The following is an 11,996-nucleotide window of genomic DNA, read 5'->3' as shown; positions in this document are numbered from 1 at the left end:
AGAATAGCTGGCAGTTACACCTGCCTTTTGGTACAGCGGGGCCTAGTTCTGGAGGCCAGGTCGGGAAGCGGAGAGGGTGTGGAAGCCGAGGACACACAGTGGGGCTTGCACCCGGTATACTGGAGGCCCCTTTGCAAAGGTTATTCCTGGATTGGAGCTCTTCTTCTTAGAACCTGGAGTCTGGAACTTTCGGCGTCTGTGCACCTGCTTTGCACAGTTCTGCACACAGCCGGGCCCATTCAGCAGTGCCCTGCCTTGTCTCCTAAAATTGCTGCAAGGGCTAAAATAGCAGATGTGTGTAAGGCTGGCACATAGTCGGCATCATCCAAGTGTTGGCCATTACTCCTCCTAGCTCTTATTCCTCACGGGACGACCGTGAGCTTCCTGATGGCAGGCGCTATATTTGAGGCAGAAGAGTCTAGTGCTAATGGGTGAGGCTGCCTCAGTTCTAAATCCCTCCTCCACCACCTACGAGCTGAGTGATCATGGGCAAATTTCTTAATTTCTCTGTTCCTCAGTTTACCCCTCTGTAAAATGGTAATAATGAAAGTACCGGCCTCATTGGGTTTCTAGCGGATTGAGTTGATGAATGCAAAAAGCACAGACAGTGCCTAACATATAGACAGCACTGAGTGAGCGAATGGATTTAATGAATGCTCTGATCTGCCCTGAACACATTCTGCAAGGGTAGCCTACATTTCCCTTAATGACCCCCTACCTTCTCTTTTTTTTCTTAAGATCTCTCATTGTTGCCTCGTGTTTCTCTGGCTGCCAGAATCCCTCAGCCTTTCCTGCAACCCATTCCTGAAAGGCCCAGGCACCATTACTCTTAACTAAAGTGCTGGCTGTTAAGGGGTTGCTTCCGCTCATGCAAAAATCCTGACTTTATGGGACACTTCTAGAACCTTGCTATGTCTGAGAACCAGCACTGTAGGCATCATCTGGGAAACGCAGAATCTCAGGGCCATTCCAGACCTACAGAATCAGAGCCCGCATTTCCACGAGCTCCAAAACAATTCCTCTTAAACTTTAATGTGCCTCTGCTTTTCCTGGAGATCTTTTTAAAATACAGATTTCTTGGCTCCACTCAGAGTTTCTGTTCAGTAGGCTGAGGTGAGGCCTGAGAATCTGCATTTCCACAGGGTGATGGGGATGCTGACCTAAGACAGCCTCTCGGATCAAAGGAATAAAGCCCAAACAGGAAAATTTGAGGCCCTGGGGGAGATGGCTTTTTAAGACAGCAGACCGCTTCCCAGTCTTTTAAAAGCACGTCAGGCAGCCTCTGCCTGTGGCATCTTAGCACAAAGATGCTTTTGATTATTAATGCTATTTCCATATTTATTCAAAATCCTACAGCTTATAAATTCTTTCATGTGTTTGATCTGATTTCATCCTGCAACCACCCTGTAGATTGAGCCAGGAGAAAGGCTCACCTCGTTTCCAAAAGAGAGAACTGAGGCACAGAGAGTTCCGAGGGGTAGAAACCCCACAGCCGGCTGGCTGCCGTTGGCCACCACAGACTGTGTTCCCTGGGCTGGCACTGAGGTACTATTTCTAATCCTCGAAACCCTCCGAGGCTGACAATGCTACTCTGTCTTCACAGAAGAACGTTCAGGAACATTCCCGAGGTCACAAACAACAGCAGTTCTACTTTTCACCATAGTTACTTCCCCTTAGTAACAGGTCCTGTCTCTGTCTCTTACACACACCTGACCACCCCAACTCCAGCCAAACAGAAAACCCTCTTTCTAGGATAGTTCTGACTTGTCACATCTCCTCTGTTGAAACTGTTAGCCCTGGGCCCCACAGGGGGCTCTGACCTGTGCTGGCCGGTGAGGCCCAGCTGGTGGGAGGGGACACCAGGCCCTAACAGGAGGGAAGAGTGTACCTCGGTGGCTAAGAGCCTGGGCCCCGGGGCCCAAAAGATGCCCGACCACTTGTGAAGCTGTGTGACCTAGGGCAACGCAGCCTCCCAGACCCTCGGCTGTTTCCTTCCTAAAAGTAAGAATGGTGACAACCATCCCAGGGCCGTGAAATGTCGAGAGGTGCTCCACGAAATGCAATCAGTGTGGCGCGGGGCAAGAAACGTGTGAACGTCACCATCCGTGGCGTGCCAGGGATGTGTTCTTAGCCACCCCAAGTTACATTCGTCATGCCAGGCCCTGTGCGCATCACTTTCTGTGGGCTCTCCCGCTGAAGTCTCGCAGAAATCCTCCCGAGGGTGAATTCTTAGTGCTCCCGCTTTTCAGATGTGAAGACAGAGGCTTACGGAAGTAAAGCAGATGCTTTCGTTTCTACTAATGACCTCTCCGAGCCAAAGGCACATTGGGCATCCTCGGGGCAGACGTCCCACACCGAATGGTTCCTGTAACACTCCTGGAAGGGGTTAGTGACGGGACACTTGGTCCCTCCGCCAGAGCCTAGTCTGTCTTTGAAGGGCTCTGGTTGGAAGAAAATGCTTCTCTGGAGGGAGCCCAAATCAATTTCTCTGTAACCGCCCCTCATCTGCGTGGCGGAAAGAACGCTGGGCTAAGAGTCGGATGCCCTGGGCTGGTGTCCCAGGCCTTCCACTTAACAGCCTTCTGACCACCAGCAGGCTGCTCCTCTGGGCCTGTTTTCCCAGGTGAAAATGAAGGAATTGGATGCGATGGGCTCTAGGTCCTTCCTGGCTTGGACATTTCAGATCATATAATTCGTGAGTCTCCGTGTGTGTTATGCACACATATCTGATTATAATGATGGAAACAGTGAAGGAGTGGACATTGTGTTCCAAGGAACAGATCTGCTTCTGCCAACATGTCTGTCAGGGTGGGGACCCTGCCAGCTGAGAAGAATCCAGAAGGTTCTTAGAAATGGAGTTCTCATCTTGTCTTAAAACAAACCCCTCCCTCCCTCCTTCCCTTCCCCTTCCTGCACTTCTCCACCCTCTCTCTTTCATTCTTTCCTTCCTTCCTCCTCAATTCCTTTCTGATTCAGAACCATAAAGCCACATTTCAATCTCCCCATCAGAGTTAAAGATCATGTCCCTGGTGACTCATTTCTCACATGACACCAAGCGTGCAGAATCAGTTTGTTTTCAGGAGCAGAGAAACCTATGCAAACATGACACGGAGCTGCCTTATGTCACTGAGAGCCTCTCCCATCGGGCAGCTGAAATCCCGGCTCCTGAGGCAGGCGTCGGGCCCACGCGTGGACTTTCACAGGGGCTCCTGGAATCAGGCACAGATCTGAGCACTGTTTGTGAATGTGCATTTTCTAGGAAAAAGAGTCTATGCGAGAGAAGACAGCTGGGTGCTGGATTGGTAGCTGGGCTTGGTGACCGTAGGAGTTGACCTGGTATTCAGAGTCAGGCTATCCTGTTGTCTGTGTCTGATGTCACGGAACACAAACATCACACAAAATGGATCAACATGGAAAAAAAAAAAAAAAAAGCCTAAACTTTGCCATAATCATGTTTGAGCAGAAAATAGGAACAGTATCCAAACCACAAAAACGAGCAAACATCTCCCCCTTTCCTGGCTAATGTGAGTGACTGCTACTTCTTTTCCTTCCACTTAGATAAGAAATCTGAGTGCTCCCATTTTTCAGATGTGAAGACAGAGGCTTACGGAAGTAAAGCAGATTACTCCTGCTTCCTGACAGCGTCCAATCCGGAGCAAAGCCTTCCTTCCTTAAACCCTCCCTAAAATAATTCACCACAAGCCCAAATCCTGTAATAAGTCCTATCTAACATCCTTTTCTGAGAAGTTGTATGGTTCCCGTGCTGTGTGTTCTCTTTCATTGCAGAGTCAATGACCTCTGCCTCGTTCGATTGGTTGACGCAACATCTCTTGTCTGTTTTACTACAGTGGCCTCCTGCTGCACTCCTCTGCTCAAAACCTCACAATGGCTCCCCTTTCCCTCTGAGTAAAGCGTAAAGCAAATACCCAGTCCGTGACAGGCCTGATCTGGTCTCTGTGCAGTCTCTGGCCTCATCTCCACCCACCGCCCCTATGCCTCACTCTCCTTCTATTACACCAGCCTCTTTGCTCTTCCTGTAAGACACCAGGCCTGCTCCTGCTTTGGGCCTGGGTACTCAGTGCTCCCTCTGCCCGGAACACTCTTCCCCTAGGTGGCCACCTGGCTCCCTCTCTCGTCACCTCCAAGCCTCTGCTCACGTCTCACTTTGAAGCCCACTCTGACCAGACCACTCTATTGACAATGGAAACCCCTCCTCAGCTACTCCCCAGCTCCCTTACTCTGTTCTCCTTTTCTTTTCCTCATAGTTCTTGTCCCCTTCAGACAGTCAGGGCCAGGTGCCCAGGTATTGTCTTTACTGTTCATGATGTGTCTCTCCATCTGGGATCGAAGTTCCATCAGGGTGGGGATCTGGGTACCAAGCGCCTAGAGTTGGGCTTAGACTACAATTACCAATCAGGGCATGTTTGTTGGATGTTGCTGAATAAATTAGCATCATCGGGGCTGGGAGGTAAGACTGGACATGACTTTGGCTCAGGATTCCTCACTGAGGAAAATGGAGTGAGGCTGCCTGTCTCAAGCTTGGCAGACTGTCAATTCCACATATTTTCTTAAGACAGAGTTTCCTAAACGTCAATCTTGTGCATGCCAACCTCATGAATTTCCCAAGAACAACCTATACTTTTGTTTACTTAAAACTTTTCCTTAAATAGACTTATTTTTTGACAGATACATTTATTTTTGAAAAAAATTGTATATCGTGGTTTTGAGGTGCTAGTTGTATTTTTTCTAATATATGTTAACACAAACATATAGCTGAATCGCTATATCACGTACCCGAAACTAATATAGCCCTGTATGCTAACTAACTGGAATTAAAGTAAAAACTTAAAAAAAACAAAAAACATCTAGCCATTAAAATGAATAGCGTTCGTTTGTAGCATCTAAATCTTCTTACTGCCTCCAGTGGAAACCTGCCTTATGCTTTTCCCTTCAACCAGAAAGATCCTTCTGCCTCCCTCTCCCTACCCAAATCCCGCCCGGTCTTTAGGAGGTCCGCGGAAAGCCCTCTAGCTCACACACTCACTCACTTCTCTGAGCTCCCTTCCTACTTCCAGAAAGAAATACATGCCTTGCTTACATGCCATGTGGTTTTGTTTTCTGTTTCCCAACATAAAATTATGAGATACCTTCTTAGAGCTGTAGAAAGGCGTTTGAATGTTCCACTCCCTTGTTTACAGACCACCAAAGAGATGAGAAGGTTTGTCCCAAGTCCCTGCAGGGGCAAAGCCAAGACTAGAATTTGGGCTTTCTGATGCCCCATACTCAGCGGGAATCCGCAGACACTTAATGAGTCCCTGTGACACGTCCAGCATTGTGCCAGGCACCAGAGACAGGGGTGAACAGAACAGATCCAGACTTGCCCACACAGAGCGGTCGATGGAGCTAGGAAGCTGCACGCTGAATAAACAATGTACCTGCTTGGAGACATAGTTGCAAGTGCCTTGGAAGAGTGCTCAGGGTGGAGCAGGGACCCCAGCCTGTTTGGGGGGTTGTGAAAGCCTCATTAAAGAAGTATGCTGGTGGATTTCTAAAGGGTGCCGGGCTAACTCAGAAAGTTTTGATTTGATGTTTGAAAGCTCTGAGGTATCGTGGGTTAATTAGGCCACTGTGGCCCAACCTATTTGCCACAGTGCTTGGGGAAAAGAGAGACCCGTGCCTCCCAGCACTGCAGCGGCCGGCTCCATACATCCTGCATTCGGCAGGAGGGGGACAGGAGAGGCTTCAGGTCAGCTCTGGAGGGGGGCCTCATCCCTTGCTGGCAGTGAGTCGGGGCATGGTTGTTTTTGCCAAGGGAGTGCCCACAATGTGAGCCTTGACATTAACGAAAATAAATTCTCAGCTCCTGGAAGTGGAAAATCTTAGTATTACTTACAAGGCACACTGCGAGCCTCGTGTAGTTCTGCCTAACTGGTAAAATGCAGATTTTACAAAAAGGGAATGTGTTACAGTCACTGTTACTGTTACAGCCAGAGTTTATCTTCCTGTTTCCTGGTGAGATTTCAATGGAGTTCGTTAAACTATACCTAAGAAACTCCAACTGCATCCTACCTTGGTCTTAGAAAATTAAACCTGACAAGCAATGTGATGGTCATGATGTGGAAGAGGGATGTGTCTGGACAGAGGGAAAGCCTTGGGGTTTGGTCTCCACTGCTGCCCCTTACCAGGCTGGGAAAATTGCTTCACTTTGCTGAGCTTCCATTTCCTCCTCCATAAATTGGGGATAATAATAATCCCTGTACCTTGTGAGATTATTGAGACATTAAATGGGAATCTATTGGGAAAATTCTTTCCTAAGATCTAAAGGTCACTTAGGGGCACCTGGGTGGCTCAGTCGGTTAAGCAGGCAACTTTGGCTCAGGTCATGATCTCTCAGATCGTGGGTTCGAGCCCCATGTCGGGCTCTGTGCTGACAGCTCGGAATCTGGAGCCTGCTTCGGATTCTGTGTCTCCCTCCGTCTCTAACCCTCCCCTGCTTGTGCTCTGTCTCTCTCTTTCTCTCTCAAAAAATAGACATTAAAAAAGAAAAAAAAGAAATGAACATCCTGTTATAGACCCTCTTTTAGAAAAGCTCAAACACGGCTCCAAGACCTGGTTAGGGCCCAGCAGGAAGGTCTCCTGATCACCACTTGGCTTCTCCTCACCAGGTGCCGCACTGCGGGCTGCCTCCCAGGGTGATTATTGCCGAGGGAGACCCTGGGGGAAACGGACAGGTGCTGGGAGGGAGCGGAGGGAGTCGTGGGACCCCCACGGGGGGAAGGGGAGCCACAGGGGCGAATGCTCCCGCCTTCTCAGTTTGCTGAGGACTCTGAGGCTGGGCCTTCTCAGGTCTCTTCCTCTCAACTTGCCCATCTGTGTGGGTCCAGCTGGCCTCGCATAAAATAATAGGCCTCTTCGCTTTTTCCCACATTTTGAAAGCAAAGTCAGGTTTTAATGACCAGCTCTCTGCCCCTTGGTATTTTCTTTCAAGCAAAGGCCATGTTATTGTAAGATACTCCATTTCATTGGGGGCTATTCTTTGGTCCCCGGCAGACATTCCTGAGCGGTAGGTTTTAGGAGGCGGTCCAATTTTTATTGCCTCTGGTGTCCGATAACCTTGGAACGGGTGTCTGTCTCCATGCCCCCTAAGGCCGTGTTATTTCCGAAAGTTACAGCTCTTAAAATCATCCTCTACTAAAAGCAAAGTGCCACTAATTCTAAGTAAAGTGAGCTTTCCAAATAAGACCAGCTGTGAATGTTAAGAAGAAGAAGAAGAAGAAGAAGAAGAAGAAGAAGAAGAAGAAGAAGAAGAAGAAACAAAAGAAAAGGAAGACACTTCCACAACAGGAGTCCACAGCGAAAACCCTACATGGTTGAACTTCCTCAGGGGTTTTCGCAGCCATTTAGAAAAATGTCTTCAGCAAACTCATCTAAATTAGCCAAGAATGCCTGGCATGATGGGCACATTGCGTTTGTAGGCCAATATTCAATCCAGGTGGACGAATCCAAAGGGTAGAGGTACCTGCCGAGAAAAAAGGAAAATGAATAGTGAAGAGCCCAATTCAAAGGCACTCAGGCTGCTCACCCCATGTGTCAGCCAGACTCTGCTGGGCCGGCCTCCCCCTGGGAAGGGCCACAAACCCTCAAATCTCATGAAGCTGCTTGGGGCCCCACGATTAAAGGCGGGAATGGCATCTGTTTCAAGATCTATTTTTTTAAGAAGAGATCATAAGATGCATATTTAAACATCACCCTCTTTACAAACAGAACAGTCTGAGAACTTATTGAGGGGGCAGATGTGGCGGAGAGGGGGTCGGAGGGGCGCCTTCAGAAACACCTATACACACCCAGGTGCTCAGTCGGTTTATCCGTCAGTGAGTTCCCGGCTACCCTGATGGTTATAAGTAGTTCTTTGTTTCCAATTCTCATTGTTTCATTGCTTCTTGGCCTTTTGGCTAAGGTCAAGTGTAAATTCACATTATTTTATTTATGCTCCTAATGGTTTGTTGGTTAATAGCAGGACACATGAGAAACGTATAGTGTATTTAAGAATAAATTACACCTAGTTTTGAAGGAAAGATCAGAGGGACTCCAAAATGACTTACTTGAAACTGAAATTGTATTTTATCTGGAGGGCTTCTTTACCCATAATCAAATATTGTCTTCCTTTTTCCAGATCAGCGTTAGCACACGTTGCCTTTTTAATGAAGGTGACGTCAGAGTCTTTCTGGGCAACAGCTTCTCCTGAGAGGCACACACATGTAAGGTTATCACATTCATGCTATAATGTCACGATTATAAACTCTCAGAATTCTAGTACCTCGTGGCTATTTACTCAAGAGTATATGTTTATCTCGAGTGGCAATTGGAAAGTGACAATGTCTATATGGTTAAGACTCTGGAATCTGGAATCAGGCTCTCTGGGACAAACCTCAGCTCTGCTGCTTGCTGGCTGTGTGGACCCGGACAAATGAGGCTCAGGTCCCTCATCTGAAAGATGGGAGTGACGATGAAACCCACCTTGGGAAACTGATGTGAGATTAAATGGGTTAACATATATATGAAAAGTGATTAGAACACAACAAGTGCTGTATAAGTGCTTGTTATTGTAACTCCTGTAGAAACAGGAATTAAAAGAACGTCTCTATAGTTAAACAATATTAATCCCCAAAATACCAAAAAAGTATTTGGTAGCTGGCAATGAACAACTTTGTAGAAAAATGTAAGCCGTGTGAAGGACTTGGAAAATTTTAAGGAGGATAACTTGGGATTCCCAAAGAACTCAGAGATTGGCAAAAAGCTATCTCTCCTACCTGGAATGCATTCCTCCCCATGTCGTCCTGTTAAATTTCTACCCATCCTCAAACACATCATCAATTCTCAAGGTATCCAGTAAACACTCCCGGAGGCTCTTTCTCATAAATATCTCTCTGTCTCTCCCTTACTCCCATTATACTTGAGCTTCTTTTTTTTTTTTTTTAAATTTTTTTTTCAACGTTTTTTATTTATTTTTGGGACAGAGAGAGACAGAGCATGAACGGGGGAGGGGCAGAGAGAGAGGGAGACACAGAATTGGAAACAGGCTCCAGGCTCTGAGCCATCAGCCCAGAGCCCGACGCGGGGCTCGAACTCACGGACCGCGAGATCGTGACCTGGCTGAAGTCGGACGCTTAACCGACTGCGCCACCCAGGCGCCCCTATACTTGAGCTTCTATCACAGTATTTCACCCCACATGTATCTTCAGCTAGGCTGGAAGCTTCTTGAAGCAGGGACTGGGCCTGATTCATTGCTATAGATTCAGGACTGATGATCAGTTATTAAACTCTGACAGAGTTATCCTAAGCATTAAATCCTGAAAATCTTCTGAACCTGTACATAATAGTAACTACATCAATGGCAAACTTTAATTAGTGTTCTTTAACTAGTGTGCACACATCAGCTCTCCTGATGACCATTAAAACATACATGACTTCCCCTGGCAGCAATATCTAAACAATATTCCCAGCACTGTTTACCAACTCAGCCCCTGTCACGGCCTTATCATTATTTTTAAAAGCCTCTGGTTATGGAAAATTTCAAGCATATTCAGAAAGAGGGAATAATTAACCTTGGCTCAACAATCACTGATCTTTTTTTCTTTTTTTCCCATTTATATCTTCACTCCAAGCACCCTGTGTTTTGGGGGAAACACCAACTTGTCATTATCCTTGAACTGTATAATTGCTCTCTGTTTTAAATAGTTTAGGTTTTAGTTTGGCTTATTGTTAGTGTGCAGCAATTCTTGGGTAAGTGGTAAATGTGTGATGTTTTGATATTTATAGACATTTAAAATTTGTATATATTAAAAAATAAACACCCAGAAAGAAGAGATAATAAATTATGCAAAATTTTCTTAACATTTCCTTTTAAATGTCATAAATGTGAATCTTCTGAATGGACAGGAGAACATAAAAGAAATGATATTAAAAAGAACTACAGCTTGGGGGGCACCTGGGTGGCTCAGTTAGTTAAGTGCCTGACTTTGGCTCAGGTTATGGTCTCATTAGGCTCTGTGCTGACAGCTTAGAGCCTAGAGCTGCTTCAGATTCTGTGTCTCCCTCTCTCTCTCATTGCTCTCTGCCTCTCAAAAAATAAACATTAGGGGCACCTGGGTGGCTTAGTTGGTAAAGTGTCTGACTTCGGCTCAGGTCATGGTCTTGTGGTCCGTGAGTTTGAGCCCTGCATTGGGCTCTGCTCTGTGCTGACAGCTCAGAGCCTGGAGCCTACTTTGGATTCTGTGTCTCCCTCTTTCTCTGCCTCTCCCCGCTTATGCTCTGTCTCTGTCTCTCTCTCTCTCAAAAATAAATGTAAAAAACAAAAAAAAAATTTAAATAAATAAGAATAAATAAACATTAAAAAAAATTAAAAGAACTATAGCTTGGGAATCATCTGATACTGCACAAAATTGAGAACAGTCTGGAATGTCTTTTGATTCTGTGCAAGAATCGGTGCAAAATAAGACAAATAACGTGCATTTCTGTAATGAAAAGCACTTGATTATTTCAGTAAAAATAGGAATGGCTTATTATTGCTTATAATGTGAAAGCTGGATGCAATTGGTGCTCAAAAGTTGGGCTGTGAAACGATCGAAGTGCTAAACACCTGTTTTGTCAGAATGACGATCATGGTTCAAATAAACAAACTTTGTGATCATCAATGAGAAAAAAACAGAATAACATGCTAAATCAATTTCATACAGTGAAACATTTGAAACAATAAAAACCAGAAAAGCATTTTATCAGAGTATTGATCCACCAAATAAATATTTGGAAAGTATTATTAGAATCCAACTCTAGTCTATGGCTAACAATGATCAAGCATTTTCAGACTCAAAACTCTTGATAGAATATCAAAAGAGGAAGAAAATCAATATAAACATATTGCAATTTAGATTTATGGTCCTACTTATTGTAAAATTTATATCTACTGAAATGAGAGCACAGCTTTTTGGAAAATCTAAATAAGGTGATAAAATTAAATTCCAATATTTTTTTATTAAACTCTTTTTTAAAATGTTACTTGTTTATTAATTAATTAATTAATTAATTTAGAGAGCACATGAGAGTGGGGGAGGGGCAGAGAGAGAGGGAGACTCCCAAGCAGACTTTGCACTGTCAGCACAGAGCCCGATGTGGGGCTTGATCCCATGAAACATGAGATCATGACCTGAGCTGAAATCAAGAGTCAGACGCTTAACTGACTGAGCCACCCAGGCGCCCCTTAAATTTCAATAATTATTCAGAAAATCAAGTACTTAACATCAAAAGTGTTTAAAATAATGTAAAAAAAACCTGCCGACTTCGAAGACTGCTTAATGGGTTTTATTGATATCAAGGTACTGGAAGGAATAACTGAACAACTGTTTGAGAGAATGGAGTCAATGAGGAATATTCATGTGAACTCCTTACTGGTGCAGATGCAATGCCAAAGAGGAGTCTGGGCTTCAGCAAAAATTTGGAAGTTCCCAGCTGTTCAATTTGGCTTTGACTGAATTATGTATCAAGTAGATATCAAGTGTCTCTGGACAATATAAAGATACGAGCCAAGCAAAAGATCACTTTAAATATTGTCTTAATAAATTTAGTGTTTACTACCACATATCTAATACACACTAGACAGAAGTAAGTAATAAGAAGAAAGCTTTAAAAATTGTAATAATGAAAACAATTGCAATAATCAAAATTGGAAAAATGTTGGGATTTTGATGGGCAGCTGGTAGTGCTAGAATCGTGAAGGCAGTTTGGAAATTATAAGTTTGATAGATTCACTTTGATACATAATTATGTACACAATTGTGTTATAGGAGCAAATATTTAGAAAGTGGATAGATATACTTTTTGGTGATTTGCTTATGATAGTCTAGCAATTTTGTCAATATCATCTTTAGCTGTTCAAGAAAAGATATTTCAGTTTTGATAAGCTCACAGATTACAGAATGATAAAACCATATAAAAATAAG

At 44.7% G+C, this 11,996-nt stretch overlaps 1 protein-coding gene across 1 annotated transcript in view; it reads right to left on the bottom strand.

Moving 5' to 3' along the window:
- Positions 1-3,058: 3,058 nt before the first annotated feature.
- The window catches only part of LOC131491415 (complement C5-like), a 90,270-nt gene continuing 81,332 nt past the window's right edge, over positions 3,059-11,996 (bottom strand). Inside the window, exons 40-41 of the mRNA XM_058694331.1 lie at positions 8,103-8,241; positions 3,059-7,519 (exon numbers count right to left, since the gene is read on the bottom strand). Coding sequence (XP_058550314.1) covers positions 7,381-7,519; positions 8,103-8,241 — 278 coding nt within the window. The 3' untranslated portion in view covers positions 3,059-7,380. The remainder of the gene's footprint in view (positions 7,520-8,102; positions 8,242-11,996) is intronic.

The sequence above is a fragment of the Neofelis nebulosa genome, chromosome 12, assembly GCF_028018385.1.
Source record: "Neofelis nebulosa isolate mNeoNeb1 chromosome 12, mNeoNeb1.pri, whole genome shotgun sequence".
NCBI classification, from domain to species: Eukaryota; Metazoa; Chordata; class Mammalia; order Carnivora; family Felidae; genus Neofelis; species Neofelis nebulosa.
The sequence above is the reverse complement of the archived record's forward strand: the minus strand, read 5'-3'. Positions and strand labels throughout refer to the sequence as shown.